Source organism: Choloepus didactylus, chromosome 2 (genome assembly GCF_015220235.1).
Source record: "Choloepus didactylus isolate mChoDid1 chromosome 2, mChoDid1.pri, whole genome shotgun sequence".
Taxonomy (NCBI): Eukaryota; Metazoa; Chordata; class Mammalia; order Pilosa; family Megalonychidae; genus Choloepus; species Choloepus didactylus.
In genome coordinates, this window is record NC_051308.1 from 95,747,943 (window position 1) to 95,768,355 (window position 20,413).

The 20,413-nt window shown below is 43.6% G+C and overlaps 1 protein-coding gene across 1 annotated transcript in view; it reads left to right on the forward strand.

Annotated features, from left to right (window-relative positions):
- Positions 1-12,846: 12,846 nt before the first annotated feature.
- Positions 12,847-20,413, forward strand: part of DPT (dermatopontin) — a 29,072-nt gene continuing 21,505 nt past the window's right edge. The window contains exon 1 of the mRNA XM_037813055.1: positions 12,847-13,164. Coding sequence (XP_037668983.1) covers positions 12,860-13,164 — 305 coding nt within the window. The 5' untranslated portion in view covers positions 12,847-12,859. The remainder of the gene's footprint in view (positions 13,165-20,413) is intronic.

Genomic DNA, 20,413 nt, shown 5'->3' on the forward strand with positions numbered 1-20,413 from the left:
CGGGCAAGGTAAAGGGGGCGGTTTTTTCCGGCAAGCTTCCCCTGACGGTTTTACTTTGGGGTGAGGAAATGGGGCCTGCATTCGGCTCCACTTTCTCAGGCCCGGGGGGCCGTGGAGGGCGCTACCACCCATGCCCCACTACCTTTCCTAGGGGCTGATCAGTTCCCCTGGCCCAGGCCCGCCAAGTTGGAACTCGATAACAGTGTCCCGCATACTGTATTAGCTTTTCTTCCTTAAACTGCAGTAATAATTAATGCTTACACAATGTCTATTATCCCAGGAACTCTAAAAGATTTACTAAGATTCCAGTGTTGGTTCTTTTCTAGTTAGCCATGGGAAAATGTCCATTTTTGTCACTCAAGAAAATTATGCTCTTTCCAATTCAAAGCACCACACACAGCCTAATTCATCATTCTGAGGCCAGGAGACAGGGGTGCCTGCTACAACTGTTGCTTGCAACAAACTGAGACCAGACAAAGGAGGGACTTCTTCAGGGACTTAGGACACTCTTTGCTGAGATGGCAGTGTGTACAGAGGGCTCTGACTCCCTGGTGCATGCAGTGTGGTGGAAGTTCTGCATGTTCAAGGAGGCTCACCCTGCAGAATGCTTCCCTGGTTTACTGTGGGGTACTTTAAGTATTATAGTTTGAAATCATGGGCTTCTTGTAAGCCACCTTTTAATGTTTTGAAGGTCTATTTCAGATTTGCAGGGTGGTGTTTGTGTGTTTGTACATATTTGCATGCCTTTATGTGTATGTTTGTGTGCATGTGTGTATTTGTGTGTATGTATCTGTTTGTGTTTATATTTGTGTGTCTTTGCATGTGTATTTATGTGCCTATATGTGTGTAGCTCCAGGACAAACCAGTGGATCAGGGTTGCAGTATATGGGGCACTATCTTTCAAAGCTACACAATCTCACTTGTAAAGTGCACAAGTAGTTAAAGAAAATAGATTACCAATATGAAATAGACAAGCATTTTATACTCTACTCCTTCAGTACTAGTGGTCCTTTACCATCATTGTAATAAATGACTGGTTTATGGGCTAAACTCAGGCTACCTGCCAATGTAGGAAAAGTTGAGCCCATGAATTTTGGAGTCAAAATTCATGGGTTCAAATCCCAGGAGCCCTATAACCTATGTGGCTTTGGGCAATTAATAATCTCTTTCTGTGAAATAATTTTCTCATTTCTAAAATGTGTACAATCCCATCTCAAAGGGTTGTTGTGAGAATTAAATGTGATAATAAATATAAAGAGCTTAGCAAGGTGTCTAGCATATAACCATGCAGGTGGTCTCGGAAATAAAGCGGTACCTGTAAGGGAATAAATGCTCACTCGGTTCTGGAGGAGAAAAGAATTTATTTACGATCTTGCAAGATAGGGCGTCCAGCCAAACACGTGGTAGGCTGGTGCGCCAGAGGAAGAGAACGGCAATGTTTAAATCTCCTACTCCTAATTCGCAAGTCCCTTCCATTTCCCCATTGACTGGGTATTACAGAGGTTACAGCCTATCCAAGAACACTAACTAATTCATCTTTTGAGATTTTAATTTGTACAGCCTATCCAAGAGTGCCAACTAGCTCATTATTGAGATTTTGAACTGATCAGCTTATCTCAGAGAATTCATTTAGTTTAAAAAAATTTTTTTTTTGCTGTGAATTCCCGCCTCTGATTTTACCTCATATCTCTTTACATTCCAGTAACCATGGTTACTTTTCCATATAAGGAGCTGGCAGATTCTCTCTTTCTTTTCTTTATCACGGGGCTTGTTTAAACTGGTTTTGCCTCCATTTCCCTTATTCCATGCTGTCTCTATGTGAAAGCTAAACTTATCCCTTTCTTACAGGTGGCAACTTATGTTACATCCATAAAGTCCTTGCCATGATATACTTGCTCATAGAGTTAAGCCAAATACCATTTTGCCTTTGTAAAAAGGACCAGGACTTTTTTTTTTTTTTCATTTTATCACAATCAGGATTTTTTTTTAAAGATTTATGAACTGAGGTCTGGCAAAAACAGTATTTACTTTCTCAGGCCCTTTTTCACTAATAACTATTTCCCCACATGCTGATTTTTTTGGTTTTGTTTTGGTATGGCTTTTGTTTTGTTTTGTTTTTGGCTGACTTCTTTAAAACAAGGTATTTATGTAATTATCAGATTGTCCCTAAAGAATTAGGGTTTAATGAAGGATTCTCATTAGCAAAACCAAAATCTCCTTATACTATATAAGAGCTAACATTATTTACCATTCATTATGTGCCTGGTACCTTTCAAGTATTTTGTATATATTGACTCATTTAATTTTCTCACAATAATCATATGCCATGGGAACTGTTAACTTCCCCATTTCACAGAGGAGGAAACAGACACAGAGAGATTATTACCTTGCCCAAGTTTCACCACCCTGTTAAAATCAGAGCCAGAAGCAAGGGCTAAACATTAAGAATCTCTTTGGGAGTTGCAAACCCAGGATGCCTGGGCTGAGTGGAAACCGGGGAAGTCGAGGTAAAAAAAGAGCCTGAAGTGTGAAGCGACATGCAGCAGGCATGTTCCCTGGGAGTCTGGAGTTTGCAAGGAGAAACTGTACCTGGGAGACATCCCTGGGAAAGAGAAAGGAGAGATATTCATTTCACTCATTTCCCTCCATTTCTCATTCCCCTTTGATCGAGGTGCCCCCACCCACCCCACCCCGGGAGCGCTCACCCGGCACTTCCGGGGTTTGTTATGCAGCCCCCACCCCCACCCCCACCCGCACCGTGGCCGCTCAGGAAACCAGATAACACACTCACGCTGTGGTCCCTCCAAGGTTAAAATTGGAGGGCAAATTGATGTAGGGGGCGGGGAAGTGGGGCAGTCTTCTCTGAGAGAGAAAGAACAAAGGCGGTGGTTGAGGGAAACTGAGGAGGCTGGCAAAAAGTGTGTCAGATACACTCAGGTGTAAATGGAGCAAAGATTGTCTCTCCCCAGTGGTAGAAACCCTAGAACCCAGGCCTCCGGAAACCATTAGTGCTAATGGCCGCACTGAAATAAACAGAGTAGGTCCTCCTCTGCCTGAGAGAGAGCGAGAGCCACCTGGTGCTTCTGTAAGGCATCAGGTCAAATTCCTTAAAATCGAAATGCCTCCAAATGTGTTGATAATTTGGCTTACTGAGCTTATCAGAATCCAAAAGTCACTTGATAGCTACTAATGGCTTTGGGGTAAAGTGTATTGTTTTATTTTTGAGAGGTCCAACTAAAATGAGCTCTTGTCTAGCCTTTCTGTCACAAAATAGATAAATTTCTCTTGGAAGCTATTATAGACACCTCTGTACACACACACCTCCAAGGCTCCTTTGTATAGACAATGAGATGGGGGGGGTGGAGAAGATATCATTATACGTATATGGCTAAATGACAAAAGACCAGAAGTTTTTGCTTTTTGGGGGGCAGTCAGAGGCTTTTCTTTCAGACTCAGCTATTAGTTACTTTGATTTACAAAGTATGACAGTTTTTTCAGTTTTGTCTCTTCACTCTATAAATTGAACTTTTTTCTTATAGCCATCTCATTTTGGATATTATCGTATGCTGTGCTGTTTATTGTTCATCATTTTCTCTGTATGTCACTAGCCAGAAGGTCACATTATTTCAAATCTTGCTTCAGAGACTCCTGGAAACTTTTTTGAGGGGACTTGGGTGTGAATTGAGAACTAAGGAGCAAAGCGTACTTTTACCTCATTGCAGTTGGCCTATGTCAACTCGTCCATCCAATGAAATTTTGATTCACCCTCTGTAGGCCCTGAGTGGGGCTGTGGGGACCAGTGGTGAATGCAATAGACGGGCTCGCTGCGTTCAGAGGGTTTATCCTCTAGGTCTCCAGACAGTAGCTGTTTGTAGGGTATCCCAGGATCATCTGTCAAAAAATAAGTCAGTAAAGCATTCTTTCTGAGCTGCTGCTTAATAAGAATTTGATGTCAGACAAAAAGAATTAATTCCCTGTTCCTGGAGGTAGGTCTGCGTAAAGGGACCTCAGGCTCCCAGTTTCAGCCAACGAGCATCTAAGACATTTATTAAATGTCAACAGTGTAAAAAAAAAAAAAATGTCAACAGTGTACCAGGCACGACACTCTTACACTGAAGAAACAACGGTGAGTAAAAACAGATCTGGAACCAGCCCTCGTGGAACTTACAGGCTGGGTAGGGGAAGTTTGGCATTATCACATATGATACAAATAATGGTAAGATTGCAATTGTGATGAGAGCTATGAAGGGGCTGTATGCAGTTCCAGGAGAGAGTGAGATGGGGGATTTGTCTGAATCAGGGAGGTCAGGAAGGCTTCCCCAGGAACTGAGAATTAAGTTGAGATCTAAACAAGAAGTTTTTCAGGAGCGAGGAGGTAGAAAGAGCATTCCAGGCCACAAAGAGCACAGGCAAATTAATTGTGGGTTCCCATTCCAGGTCCCCACTCCAGACCTCCTGTACCAGTCTGTGAAAGGCAGGGTATCAGGAATATACATATATATATAGTGGTTTTTGTTTTTATTTTTTGCTAGCTCTCTAGGTGATTCTGATGCAATCCTGAGACATCCCTCATTTGGAGAACACAGGCTTTGTTTTCCAACAGACTTCAAAACAGACCATCTCTACCAGCTGGGTGACCTTGGGCAAGTTTCTCTCTAATCATCAGTCACCTCATTTGTAAAAGTAAGATAATGTGTCCCTCAAAGAGCATAAGATATGGCATTAGATATAATGAATATAAAAGTGTGTGCCACACTTAAACACACCAATGTAAGCATGCAGGTCGGTGAGGAGCTCCAGGGACAGAGATCTCCAGTGGCCTAGTGGGGAAGAATGACTCATGCATGTAAGGACAAATCAGAGGGATTCCTAATGCATTTCAGGAAAGATTTACTGTTTACTTCCTGAAGAGGAAAGGTTGAAAAGATTGGCATTTGGATAGAAAGATAATGCAGGTTGAGGGTGGTAGAGTAGCAGGTAGAAGTAGGCCTGGCTTCACCTTGAAAAGGAACCATGTTGATGCTTCCCAACATCACACAACAGGGGAGAAACATGAGTATCTTAAGACTATAAGCAGCAGGAGACAGGTGTCCAGACCTAGGGACAGTCCCAGTGTTTCAGGGTCTTCACTGCACTAAATCCAGCCAGCTTGATAAATAGGCTAGTCAGGCCCTAGCAGGAAATAGGTGCATACTCAGAAGAGGTGACTGAAGAGAATTAATAAAAGAACTATTTACAAAAGCCTGAGCAGGATTAAGGGTGAACACCCCAGGGCTGGCTAATTGGAAACCACCAAATCACCTCCCTTAGGCCTGAAGCAGCAAGGTGAGGTTGTGCTGTTCCTGGAACCCAGCAGAGGCTTTAGCCTTGGAAGAGGGGCCAGCCAACAGAAGCCGTGGCTGCACCCAGAGAAACCCAGCCACTTCCAACCACAGCCTGGCAGGGAGGGAGCCAGGGGAATCCGGATTTTGACCCTCTTTCCCCTTGTCCTTCTGCATGTGCTGCCTATTGGCTGAGCCCAACAAGGAACCAGAGGGCAAGAAAGCACTTAAGGCAATACATAAAGCCCAGTGCACAGTGCAGGAGAGAGAAGAGATCTGGAAAGTGAGATGGAGAATGCCCAGCACATCACTTTGCAAAATAACAATGCATATCTGTTGAGCTCCAGGCTCTGTTCTACGCACTTCATGTAGATTGTTTCATTTAAGTTTCATGATAGATTAAAAGTAAAGTAAGTGCATGTGCGTACACACACACACACACACACACACACACACACACACACACACACACACACACACACACCCCCTACAGGGCTTTGACACCACAGCAGAAATATTGCAGTCTTTATTAGAGACTGCATAGAGGAAGGCAGGCCATTGCTGAAGAGAGCTGAATTATTTTGGTAGATGTTAATAGTGCAGCATTTTCAAAAGCTGGGGTAGAAAATAGTACTAATTAGCGTGCAGTGTGCTCAGCTCCAGGCTGTTGACAGAGAACGGAGGGAGGCTGAGCTGCTGCCTTTGCTGCAGTTCTCAGTTCTGCTCTGTCACTGTCGGCGTGGGTAGTGTGTGCACAGAAGGCAGGCAGTCAACTCCATGAAAGCCAGATTATAGTGCAAAGCCCTCAGCACAGCCCACGTGCCCTGGAGCCAGGAGCACGCCTGTACTTTGACCAACACCCGGTGAGTTGGCAGAGAAGCCTGCTTGGTTCTGCCTCATAATTGGGGAAGAATACAAAATCAGAAATATCCTCAGGAAATAAATATGTTCATGGTTCTAGACTGTGGAATGTATAAAAGTCACCCGGGAAAGCTTGTTAAAAATGCAGATCCCAAGGCCCCACCTCTAGAGATTCCACTTCAGTAGGACTGGTGGAGAACCAGGAATCTATCTGCCAGTTAGCATGCTCACTTTGAGATATACTTATTTGGAGTGGGCATGCGCCTTTAGAGCTGGGGGAGACAATAGGCTTCTTAGGTACCATGTCCAACATCTGAAACCCATTGATGTTAACTGATTGCGCAATGCCAGAAGGAAGTGCAAATAATGAGCCACAGGGATGGGAGGAAGAATGTGAATCTTAAATAGTAAGCCAGGTGTGATCAGAGGAAGCAGCAAATAGTAACAGTGCTGGAGGAACCAACTGACAATGACAATGGAAATATTGGCTCCTCTGGAGGGGCAGTGGCTAAAGTCACATTCCGAGAGGTCACTTCTCTAGCTAAAATGGGGTCCCCACTTCCTTGCCTGCGGGATGCTCAGAGGGAAGGGGCTGGTGAAAGTGTATGAACTGGCTCTTCCAAAGCACTCTAGGCTGGGCCACCTTGCTTCCCTAAAGACATGTGCACCAAGTGTATTAGTTTCCAAGGACTGCTGTAACAAATTTTCACAAACTGGATGATTTAAATCAACAATTCTGGAAGCCAGAAGTAGAAATCAAGGGTGTCAGGAGGGCCATGGTCTCTCCAAGGGCTCTAAGGGAGAATCCTTCCTTGCTTCTCTAGCTTCTGCTGGCCCCAGGCATTCCTTAGCTTGTGGTGGCATAACGCCAATCTCTGCCTCCATCTTCACATACATGGTCATCTTCTTCCTTTGTGTCTCTCTGTCTCTTCTTCTCTTCTAATAAAATGTCAGTTGTGCTGGATTAGGGCCTACCCTAACTCAGTATGACTTCATCTTAACCTGGTTACATCTCCAAAGACTCTATTTCCAAATAAGGTCAGATTCACAGGTACTGGGGTTAGGACTTCAACGAATCTTTCTGTGGGACACAATTCAATCCATAACAGAGTCTCTGGATGCTAACTTCTCCAGATCCCAGAGAAACCTGGCAGGGCTCCCTGGGATTGACTGTCAGAGTAATGCAGTATGCTTCAAGATCCTCAATTTGGAACTAGGAAATGTGGGTTTGTGTCCAGACCATCTTGCAATATTTCTGTAACTTTGGGCGTGACTCTAACTCTCAAAGCCTTAGTTTCCAAATTGGTAAAATGGAAATAATAAAGCCAGCTTTACTATCTCCATCAGTGCAAAGATGAGCTGAGATCAGATTAAAGCCTTACAAATGGAAGAAAATAGTTATTGAATGCCTACTATCTGTCAGATCAGATGGTTTATCCACATTATGCAAAACGCATTGCAAATGAAAGGTACTGTTATTTCATAAACTTCAGGTTATAAGCACTTATAAAGCTGCTTTCAAATGAGGACATTTAGCTTGGAATGTCCTCACTTAAGTGCTTTCTGATTGGATTGTTTTCTTCTCAGAGGGACGTATCTTTCACATGTTCTCTGGCAGGTCATGAGCTCCGGGTTGTAATAGTTATATTCTGATTTCTGTTGCTCCACTTAAAAGCACATAATCTGGTGACCTAAGTAATGTTTCCAGCAGCCTGCACTTCTCTGGGCCTCATTCATCCTCACAGATCCCAGAACACTAATTAGGCACTTGAATTTGTGAATTTCCTTCCTGCATGTGTCAGAGTTAACCTGGATGAGCTCCCCTCTCTGTGCCCAGGGGAGTCCTGGTGCCAGGGCTTAAAAAAGCCTTCTCCTCCACCGTGATGCCTCCTCCATCTGCCTGCTGCTCTGGAGGCTCCTCGTATTTCCTCCCTTCCTCTCCTGACACACTTCTTCCTGCAAGCTGCCTCTCAATGACCTCTGCCGTCAGCTCTCCTGTCGCGGATTAATGGAGCCCCTGTAGGTGGTAAAACAACACCCTCCCAGCTTCTCTCATTCCCAAGCTCCTCCATTCACTCATCTGCACAAGAATGTTCTCTACTGTGCAGAGCCCTGGATGCCAATGATGATGCAAACTCAAATCTGGTTTCTAGTGTTTCCCTCAGAGGTAATAATGACAACCTATATTTATACCAAGCTTTACAATTTACAAAGGCTTTACATGGCCATCATTTGGTTTTCTGCTCACAACAATCTTGTAGTGGTAACTGTGGCAAGTACGGTAATTATCTCCCATTTTATAGATGATAAAAACAGAGATTACAGATTTAGTCTAACTCAGTGGTTCTCAGTGAGGGGTGATTTTTGCCTTCCTGGGAACATTTTTGTCAGTCTGGAGACGTTTTTCTTTGTCACAACTTGAGGTGGGGGGAGTGCACTGACATATGGTAGGTAAAGGCCAGGGACAATGGACAATGCTAAACAGTCAACAATGTACAGGATACAGGGCAGCCCCCCCCCCCATAAAGAATCATCTAGCACAAACGATCATTAGTGCTGAGATTGAGAAACCCTGGTCTAAGGTCGTGTAGCTTACTTGCAGAAGCAGGATTCTAATCCAGATGTTTGGATTTCAAAAGCCCCTGCTCTTCTCAGGACCATTTACTACTGCTCGGAAGCTCTGACATGACTATCTGGCGTCCAAGGAATGCAGTCTCCTCACTAAGAGCATCAAACAGATGAACCCAGGTCTCTTTTGTGAGATGGACTGGCTGTGAAAATTCAGTTGCATTAACCATCATTTCTGAAACTTGTTTTCCTCAACTATAAAATGGTTATCCGAGGACCGCTGGAAGATTACATAAGCTGTACATGGAGAACATGTAGTAGAGTGTCTGGCAGCTGGTAGGTACAGCCCAACCTTCTCGCCTCTCTTTCTTCAACTCTGGAGCTCATCTCACTATTTCTCCTCCTTCCTCCAATATGAGCATTTTTAATCTCACTGGTAGCCCCAGGGCTAAGCCCAATGGCATAATGGTGAGTTTCACAGATCTGATGAAAGCAATGGATTGTGCAAAAGGCAGCAAGCTTGAAGAAGGGGAGGACAGCTGGGCAGGCCTAGGCTGCTCAAGGCCTTCCTCAGCTAAACTGGAGACCTGGCAAACATTTATTTTGAATAATGCAGATTGTTCAGTAGACGCGTTTCTGACACTGTTATATAAAGGTCCTGTACTTTGGCCACATGGAACTGTGCCAAATCCTGATTATACACAAGGAGTTAAAGGGGAAAAAAGACAGCATGCAAAGATAGACTCCTCCAATAATTCCCAGCCAATATTTAAAGCTACCTATTTTCTCATCTGGGGCTACCAGCTACATCCAGGCATAATGATGAGCCATGCCCTTGGCCGTCCCAGTAGTTTGTCCACAGAGCCAACAAGATCATACCTGAAATACCCCAGATGAATTCAAGTCTGCTGGAGGGTGACCCTGGGTCTGCATTGTTCCCTGCCAACGTGCAGGAAGATCTGTCCTTTAAAGTGCAAGAGTAGCTTAGAGAGATGAATTGATTCTTTGGACATTCCAGGGGCTCCCCATTGAGATCCCGTCAAAGCAGTGTTAGGATGCTTTCAGCTCTGAGTAAGAGGGATCTGCACCCAAATGGGCCTAAGCTATAAAGATGTTTACCAGGGAGTCCAGTGGTGGTAACTCTAGCTGTAATATGAGAGGTCTGCAGAGAATGTGAACTGCACAAGGTCTGGAAATTGTTGTAAAATATATGTATAATAAAGTTGCATTGTCTCTTGCGGCTCTTCAGGTTTAAAATTACTCTTAAGTCACCCCTAGAACGCAGGCTACAACTCATGAGCATTAGGGTGATAAATAGAAGTCCTCTAGAGTAGTGGTTCTCAACCCTGGCTTTACAAAAGAATCATAAAGGAGGTTTAAAATGTCTCTATTGACTGGACCCCACTCAGAAGATTCTGATCCTGTTAGTCTGGGGCGAAGCTCAGGCAAGGTGCTTTTTAACAGCTCCCAGGTAATACTTGATTGCTAACGGAGGTGAGTTCAGCACATTATAAATCCGAGTGGCTGCCCTAAGCTTGGAGGACTCTAGCTACTGGTACTGTGCAGGTACGTACTGTTGGCAGTTGAATCATGTTTCCCACAAAAGATATGTTCAAGTCTTAATACATGTTCCTGTGGTAGTGAACCCATTGGTAGATAGGACCTTTGAAGGTGCTATATTAGTTAAGGTGTGGACTCATTTGTGAATAGGATCTTATAAGACCCTATTTAGGTGAGGCCAAATTGAATCAGGATGGGCTTTAATCCACATCACTGGAGCCCTTAAAATGCAGAGGAAATTCAGATGCAGTCAGTAGAAGCCAGAAGTCAGAAGAAGGCAAAGAGGAGAGAGAGATTGCCATGAGATGGAGGACTGACATCACCACCAAACCCTGGAGAAAGCATGGCCTTGCTGATATCTGATTTTGGACTTCCAGCCTTCCAGACCATGAGACAATAAATGCTTATTGTTTAAGCCAGCCCACCGGCTGGTATTTGACATAGCAGCCCTGAAAAACTAAGACATTTTGCAATAGAAGTGGTAGGTGAAGGTAGTGCTAAAAACACAACTGGGACTCGTGTATCTGTTCAGCCCAAAGCCTTCAGTAAACATCATCAGAAGAAATTGCCCTCCCCTCAGAACATATGCATGCACAGACACTGTTGCTTTATCCCCATTGTTTGACTTTCTTTCTCCTTCAAGATTACCTTGATGTTTAATCTAGTCTGAATGGCATCTGGTAAACGTGAAATGTTGTTGGGCAGGGGACAGTATTTACAGTGTGATTTTTCCTTTGCTCCACATCCCTTTAGAAAGGTGGTTCTTAAACTTTGGTGTGAAAAAGAATTGCCTGGAAAACCTTTTCTAAAATATAACTTCCTGGGCACCCCTTCTGAGATTATATTCTGGTAAGTCCGGGAACAAAAATCTTGGGGGTTTCTGATATAACTGATCTACAACCACAATTTGAAGAAACTTCTTTAAGGACAATCCTAATGAAAACTGGGAAATGCCATGTGCTTAAGGGATGCTAAGAGAGTTCAAAGGATTTGAACAGCCACATCACTAAAGAAGACATATGTAGACAAACAATCACATGAAGAGATGTTCAAAATCATTATTTATTAGGAAAATATACATCTAAACCATACCGAAATACCACTACAAGCCTATGGCTACAAAAATATTTTTAATGGATATATGCTAATAGGCATACACAATGGTACAGTCACTTTGGAAATCAGTTTGGCAGTTTCTTGTAAAGTTAGACATGAACTTACTGTATGACCAGGCAATCCCTTTCCTAGGTATTTTCACAAGTGAAATAAAGCCTTCTTCACACAAAAATCTATAGGCAGATGTTTATAGCAACTTTATTCATAATTACCATAGTAATTATGAATTAAAATCACTCTGGAAACAACCCTAATGTCCTTCAGCTGGAGACTGGATAAACAAACTGTGGCATATCTATACCATGGAATACTACTCAGCCATAAAAAGGAATAAACTACTGATACACATAGTATGGATGAACCTCAAAAGCATTATACTAAGTGAAAGAAGGTCACAAATGGCTACATGCTATATAATTCCATTTATTGGATATTCTGAAAAGGGCAAAACTATCAGAATCAATAGTAGATAAGTTTTGCCTGAAGCTGGGTGTGGAGGCAGGGGCTGACTACAAAGGAGCTTAAGGGGATTTTGGGGGGTTGATGGAACTATTCTATGTTTTGTTTGTGATGGTGGTTACATGTTTACATGCTAAATATTAAAACAGGTCGACTTTCTTATGTAACTGACACCCCAACAAAAGGAAAATTCAACAAGAAGGAAAAGCACTGAAGGGTAAAACGTGTAATTATTGAGATTAAACTTCATTGCATAGTGAGAGAAGACAGCAGTTTGTAGGTGTGACTGGGTCCATTTTCAGTAGCTAGAAGGATACTTGAGTGCAGTGATAATGCCCAACTTCTTTCTCCCATGGGCCCACAGTGCTTCAATGTTATCCCTTAAGAATTCCCAGAGAAGCCCTGCAAACAGGTACACACATGCCTACACTTAAGGGTTAAAAAATGTTGGGCTGAGAACTTAAAAGAAATCTAGGAATCTGTTCTAGCAGAGATCTGCATGACTCTAGCCCTTCATTCTGTAATTTTGGTTTTAAAATCACTCTGGATCTTTGTGCAGTCCTGCTTGGAGGCTGGTTGGAGAATAAATAAAGGGGTTTGCCGGTGGGGAAGGGGCACTGAGGAGTGAGGTGCTGAGAGATGGGGGACAAATAGGCTGCTAATCAGTTTTTTTCCCAAGTGAATGTTTCCAAGAGGTGTGAAGCTGTTTGCTTTTATAACCTATGTGCAAAGTTGATCTCTCTCTGGAGAACTTCAACTTGCATGTTCCTTTCATGTTCCTAGAATTCCACCTTAAAACAAACTGACTGCATTTGTGGCCAACATCTCCATGCTGAAAAGTTTTGCTTAAATGATGACACGCTGCAGTTGGATCCTGCTCACCCACATCTGGAAGCCACATGTCAGCGGCCGCTGTATAAAACAGCCAGCCCAGCAAACCTAGGGTGACATTTCTTGCCAGAAGTCCAGGCAGCATGGACCTCACTCTTCTGTGGGCGCTTCTGCCACTGGCCACCGTGGCCTGGGCCCAGTATGGCGACTATGAGTACCCCTATCAGCAGTATCCTGACTATGCCGACGATGGGTGGGTGAACCTGAACCGGCAGGGCTTCAGCTACCAGTGTCCCCAGGGGCAGGTGGTGGTGGCCGTGAGGAGTATCTTCAGCAAGAAGGAGGGTTCTGACAGACAATGGAATTACGCCTGCATGCCCACACCCCAGAGCCTCGGAGAGCCCACCGAGTGCTGGTGGGAGGAGATCAACAGGGCTGGAATGCAATGGTAAGGGGCAGCTCTCTGGGCTTGCTGGGGACATCTCTGCATATCCCAAACCCCGGGGGCTGCTTGACCCTCACGGAATAGCAGAGCCTGAAGTTTGGGCAAATAGTACTGGGAAACTAACCAGCCCTGCTCAGGGTGGGTGGGGGCAGGGCTGCAGCTGAGCAGACATAACCCAGGATGAGGAGTGTTCCTGGACATGGACTCCTTCGTGGTTCTGTTCCTTCTGGAAGCAGCTCCACTCTACGTTTGGTGCAGGGACAGGTGTAGGTCTGTGAACTGTTTGTTACCAGGCTGCATAAAAGAAGAGTACAGAAACTGAAAGTGTTTACGAACTTTTATGGCAATTTAATATTGTTGTGACATCCGAATGGCCATTTAGGTTTTTTAGTCATTTATTTTTACTGTTGCATGGTGCTGCAACAGTTTGGGGGAAACAACTGGAACCTCACCATACATAGTTTGGGAAATCTGCTTTAGAGCAAGTGAATAGGGGAGAGGAGACAAAGAAAATTAGGCAAAGGGAAATGAATTTAAATGGCTTTCTCTTGCCCCTATTAAATGGGCTCTCTACCACTCCTTATCTCTGTCCGAATTTAAAATGCGTTCCAATGCTAGAAGATAGTCTACTGTTTTCTATTTACTATGCTCACCGGCCTGCTCTGCCTGCACTGCTGACACGGAATTGGTCAGAGCTTGCTCTCCACTGTGGGGTGTCAATGTCCCCACCAGGTCTCAGCCCCACTACTCTGTCAAGAGTCCATCCCAGCAACTAACTATTGGCTGCTCGGCTACTGGGCCTTATATTTCGTGACTTTCATTAATCTGCTACGAAGGAGGTGGAGGAGCAGGCATTGCTGTATCTTGCTGGGAGCTGTCATATCCTTGGACAGGACACCATGGTCTGTCTCTCGTCACAGCAGTCGGCTGGAGCCAGGGTCACTGTAGAGGTAGAAGGGAGGAGGAGGGAGAAGGCCCAGGGAGGAGGAAGCCCCAGCCGGCAGGCTGCGTGTGGTATCTGGAAAACAATTCAGAAGACTCTCTGTGCAGTTCTAACAGTCTCTTGAGGTAGTAGGGAGATGATGCATGGTCAAGCCTAAAACTCTGAGGGTTGCTCAAGTAGCAAAGAGTTCAAGAATGGGAAATCTAAGAGAAAGAGACACCAAAGGGTGGGGGGAGGCCAGACAGAGGCCTCTGAGGAATGAAAACAGCTGCCGTTTATTGAGTGCTTACCCTGAGCAGGCACTTCGCTAAGAGCTTTATGTGGATTATCTCATTTAATGTCCCAAAATTCCATTAGTCATTTTATGGGTGGACAAACTGCAGCCCAGAGATCAGGTGTTTCCTGAGCCTGGATTTGAATACACTGAGTCTTAACTCCAAAGTGTCTGTGCTTAGCTATAGTGATGGGCTCCTGGAGGGATCAAGCCAGCCTGTGGAAGGGATGGGGACAGGGGTCACACAGTCTGCAACAGCTAAGGCTGGTGACTGGGTGGGCTCTGCTAGGACAACCTTTACTGGGTCATCCTCTTCCACCCCCACTGCCTCAGGGAAGCAGATTTAATTATCTGAAACCCCTTCTGACAGATGGCCGTCTGACTCAGAGTCGGGAGCTCGGCTGTGACGGACAGTCTCCAGCAACTCCCTGCTGCTAGGCCTCTTGCCTGGCATGGAGCATGGAAATGACCTAGTTACAGTTTCCCTCTACTTCTCCCATCTCGGGGCCCAGTAGGTGGAGGAGGCCCCTTTTCCGAGCCACAGTAAAACAGCACTCAGAGCCGAGTCCTCAGACCACAGAGGAAGAGCCCAGGGTTGTGAGTCAGGAGGCCTGCATTTAAATCCTGGCTCCTATGGTTACTTGTGGTGTGACCTTGGACAAGAAGCTCAGCTTGCTAGGCCCTAGTACCTCATTTCGAAAATGAGCGGTCAGACTGCACCGTCTCTGAAGGCGCCACATCTTCAGGACCTTGTGCCACTGCTTACCCCTGAAAGTGCACTTAGATTTTTCCTGCTGATGCTTTTTTGCTTCCCGGCTTGTGAGAGAAGCTAAATGAAGTTTAGCTTTCAACTTGCCAACTGGCCTGTCATTAACTCCCAATACTATTTGAAGTAAAGCAAAAGAAGTGGATGAAATAACACAATTTCATTTGGCCAGTGGGAAACAAGCGAAAAGCCAGCAGGTGGCATATTGGAGTGTGCAGTGTCAAGTGATTTTTCTTTCTCCTCTTCCGTCCGCAGCTGCATCCTCCTCCCTCTTCACTAATCATAATGTAAAGCTCACGTGCACAGAAAACAGCTTCTTTATAGCAGGGCAAGGCTGCCCAAGAACTGACAACAACTGCATGTGGGCCCTGGGGGAACGAGACAGCGCTGGTGTTTTCTAGAAAGGCTGAACCACAGTCAGGGAGCCTGGGTTCACACCTCCTGCTTCCAGCAGGTCTTAGCTCTGATCTTGGGTATCCGGTTCCTCATTTGGACAAAGGGAAATAATGATACCCACCTCACAAACTGTTAGTGGGCATTACTGTGCTGCTTAAAAGAATGTAGGTATTTGATTACATACTATGAATGGATGAAAGCAATCTGAGAGATTTGAATAGAAAAGGTAGTGAAGTTAAAAACTGCCAAGTGAAAATTGAACTACTTGGGAGCTACCATCCGCAAAAACAACTTATTGTTGAAGATCCCTATTATGGGAATGACTCCAACTTTGAGGCTGTGTACCAGCACTGTGTTAGGTGCTGCAAAGCATTTTTGGAGAAGTCGCAGTAAAGCTGCATCCATTCATTGCTGAAGGCCAACAATGATTAGCATCTTAACAGTGATGTTCCAGGTTTTTTAGTCAATCAGTGTGTTAAAAGTATAATGTTTCATAGCTCAAGCCACTTTTTTTCAATTGAATTATTGTTTTTTATCTTAAAAAGATAATTGTAGATGGAAATCAATGTTGTATTTGGCAGAAGAATTAATAAAAATCTTTGATTAGATAAAAAAAAAGAGGGTATAGGTGAAAACATTGGGCAGTCAATAAAGGTGTAGTGAATCTAGGGTTTGTTAAGGCCGTTTGGGGCGAGGAAGCTTTAAATGGAAACCAAATACAGAGAAAGAATGTTTTGTCTATTGGCATCTGTTTTTTTGTTTTTTTCCCCATGGGCTTCAAGGCTCCCAAGAAGACATTTTAAAATGGCAGCACTGATCAGAGCTGACTCTTTGAATTTGTGAATTCACCAAAGACAGGCCATGAGACTGAGAAAAGAAAGGAAAAGTATCCCACCAAGCTATGTTAGCATTAAGGCCAATTTGAGGCTGGATATGTTGGGCAGGAACTCAGAGTTTTCCATAAGCTGACTATAATTAAGTCCAAGGCTGTGTATGGTGCAGAGCTGATTCATAGCCCCAAGGATTCATTATGCACAGTGCCTGCCTGCTCAGGAAGGCTTTCCCAGACCACTGTCTCCAAACCAGCGCCACCTCCCAATGACCTTAGCCTGCCTTCTTCACTCTGCTTGTCCCTGCCTGATTTGTCATTTATTTGTTTATTGGTTGTCTTCCTCACCAACATGTAAGCTTCATGAAGGTAAGGACTTTTTCTCATTTACCACTGTATCTCCAGTCCCTGGAACAGTGCTTGGCACATAGTAGGCCTCTAGTAAATATTTAATGAAGGAGTAAATTAGGCTAACTGGGGCTTGAGTTGGCCCAAATCCCAGCCAGTATACCCAGAGACCTCATCAAAGAAGCCTGCTGATTTTCTTGCCTGAAACATGGGGTTCGATCTTACTGTTCACATCTCCTTTGGGTTTGTTGGATTTATCAAGCTGTAGGATAATCTTTTTAGATTTCCATAGCATCTCTCAGACATAGTGCAGAGGATAGCTGACACACTTTGTTACTTTAGGACAAATTCTTTATTAGGTTTCCATCTTCCCTAATGTCCACAAAAGCTTATGAAATAGAATACTATTTCAAAAGCCGTAAGGACTGCATGCAACATTGGTGTCCTGGTTTGGATCCTGGAACAGAAAAAAAGACATTAAGTGGAAGAACTGGTGAAATCCAAAGAAAATCTGGAGTTTAGTGTTGTACCAATGTTAATTTCTTAGTTTTGATAAACGCACATTAGTTATGTAAAATGGCATTTGGGGAAGTTGGATGAAAGGTGTACAGGAATCCTATCTTTTGTCTTTACAATGTTTCTGTAAATCTAAAATATTTTAAAACCAAAAGTTAAAAAAAGTAAGGATGCAGAGTGGTCGAGTGCATATTGGAAGTTTAAAGAACAAACAGAGTATAACAGAATGAAAAGCTACCAGCACTGGAAGGAATCTTGGGTATAATCTAGAGCAGCCTCCTTACTTCATAGATTAGGAATTAAGGCCAAGATAATGAAGTGATTAAAATCACTGAAAAATCAATGTAATAGTTACATTGATTACATATGCTATGACCCTAACCCTAATTTGTGTGGTGATTTACAGTTGATGAGGAGTTTCTCATTCATTCATTCATTTGCTGAATAATATACAGTCTCTGTCCTTGAGTAACTCATAGTCTAATCTTATTTGATCTTCACAACGATACTAGGAGAGAGGTGGGGACATTAGTAATATCCCCGTTTTACACACAAGAATTAGGAGATGCACCTCACTGTCTCGCAGCTAGTGAGTGGTAGAGCAGGAACCCAAGCCAGTCAGTCTGATACTGCATTGCAGCCAGTGGATATGAAACATTTACATTATTTTTATTCCTGGATAAAGCCCTAGTGAGTGCTGGGTTAAAGAAGGTATCAAATCCTTGTAAGAATGACTTCTGAGGGCAAGAAGGCTGGGTGTGAGAGAATAGGATTATGGCAGATCTAGGAGACTTGCCAACTTTCCATCTAGATCACTCTCCTAAGTACTAGGAATCAATTGTCCAGGGGAACGTGAGCTGCAAAAACAGCTCTTGACTGATCTCGTAAGGATAGCAAAGGCTCATTTCTCCCGGGAGTGATCAGCTTCTGTCTTGGTACCTACCAGACAAAATCTTTCCAATAAATAAGAGTTTTCCAAAGAGTTAGGCACCTTGCCTAGGTTTTCCACTCCTGGTAAGGGAGAGGGAGAGAAGGAGAGATACAGGAAAAGGGAGAAAGAGAGGGAGACAAAATGCATGTGTGTTGAGGAATCTTGAAGTAATGGAAAGATTATGAACTTTGCAGTCAGACAGAACAATTCTCAAAATGCAGCCCCACTACTACCTTCAGCAAGTCGTGTCAACTCTCTAAGCCTCAGTTTCTCCTTCCACAAAAATAACACCCGAGAACTGTTGTGAGAATTAAATGAGGTAATATATGTACATTTCTGGTTGTATGTCCTTAGGAGAAGTTACTTACCGTCTCTGAACTTGCATTTCCTTTTGTGTAAGATGTGGTGGTGATGATGAGGAACTGATTACTTAAGCCAATTTCATAGGATTATTTTGATGATTAAAATAATTAATGCAGAGGGAGCACAATGTCTGGCACATGCTAAGTGCTTGATAAAGGTTATTTATTACTGCTCTGCTTACTCTGAAGAGACTGAGATTCAGAGAGGTTAATAACTTGTAAATATCATACTGTTGGTAAATTACAAAGCTGGAATTAATATCCACATTGCTAGATTATAGATCCCCTGATTTGTACCATTTGCTTTGGGGAATATATAATTCAATTACAATCTATAAATATTAAATGTGTATTATGAGTGTCTTGAATACTTGTCACATTTTAAGAGAGACGATGAGGTAGCATTAAATCTCTTGGTTGACAGACGTTATACTACTTGCTGATTGTGAAGCTTCCGTCTTTAAGCCTGCAGTTCCTGCACGGCCTGGAATTCCTCTTAGGCCATAATTGCTCTCAGGACGTAAATATATCACAAGATAATCTGGATCATCTAGAGTCCTCTGGGGTAGCCTCTACTACTTCTGTTTTTCCAGAATGGGGCAGAAATTTGTATTTGGGGGAGGTATTCTCACTCTGTCATCTGCTATGTCTTTCTATTCAGAGAAGCTGATCAGTCATTTCTGCTTCGCCATCTTAAAATCTGATATAGAGACTAGCAGACTTGCAGTTGGACATGTAGAAGACAGCAGAACTCTTCCCCAGATGAGAGCAGGAAAAGAGCAGACTGAGTACCACTCAGCATTATTTCTAGAATAACTATTTATAGAAACTATTCATATCCCCAGCACTGCGGTGGGAGGACAGGTAGTACGCGGTGCAACATTTGCCTTCAAAAATCTTGCACTGTGAAGTTATGAGATGACTCGATAGTATGAGGTAGATGAAATGTGTGATGGTGACATCAGCATGTCACAAGGAAGAAAACTCAATATGAGTGGGAATTATCAAGGAAGGAAGACTTCTTAGAGGGGATAAGGCTTGAAATTATCATTTATTCTCTGGTGTTTACTTTCTGTGGCTCATCTCATCATCCCCCTGCAGGAACTCAACCCTGACAATTCCTAAGGAAGGCCCCAACATTTACAGAAAGTGGTCTTTGGAGACTAGGATGTGGTTTCTCTTTTTCTATTGAATAACAAATATTTATAATAATAGTAATAACAGCTATTACCTCTCTTGCTTCCATACTTTGTGCCAGGCACTGTACAAGGCACTTGACACACAGCATCTCTTTAATTGTTACATAATCCTACCAGATTAAGAGTTGACATCCCCATCTGGCAGAAGTAGTCATAAACGCCAGCAGAAAGGGCAAGAGGTGGCATGGAGTCATTCTGTTGGAGCTTCAGAGAGAAATCCAGAACTCGAAAAATTCCTTTGACCAGTAAACTAACCCCAGCATGTGTTTGTCTTTGCCCCTTGCCACTTTGTTGCCCCACCATCCCCAACCTTACTCCTATTTCTCTGCTCTTCTCTCTTTGGCACCAATCTACTTCCTCTCCCAAATATCCTCATTGTCATAGTGTCTGCTTACCAGTACCAGTCCTCGAAAAAGGATCCCAGACCAAGTACAGCACCAGGCATAGCTCCAGAATATTCGATGAACAATCTAAAATTCTGTGGACTATCTTTACATGTCTGATTGCAGCTCAATGGATTGTTCTGGGAAAAAAATAGAATCAATGGGAGTCAAAGCCTTAATCTAAAAGAATGAAATTCTTTTGGTGGAATTTAAGCCATCATCCTGCTGTGGGGAAGAACTTTGGGGGAGTTGAGGAGGCTATGGCACATGGTCTCCCCAACCCAGGGGCTTAGTCATATGTTTCA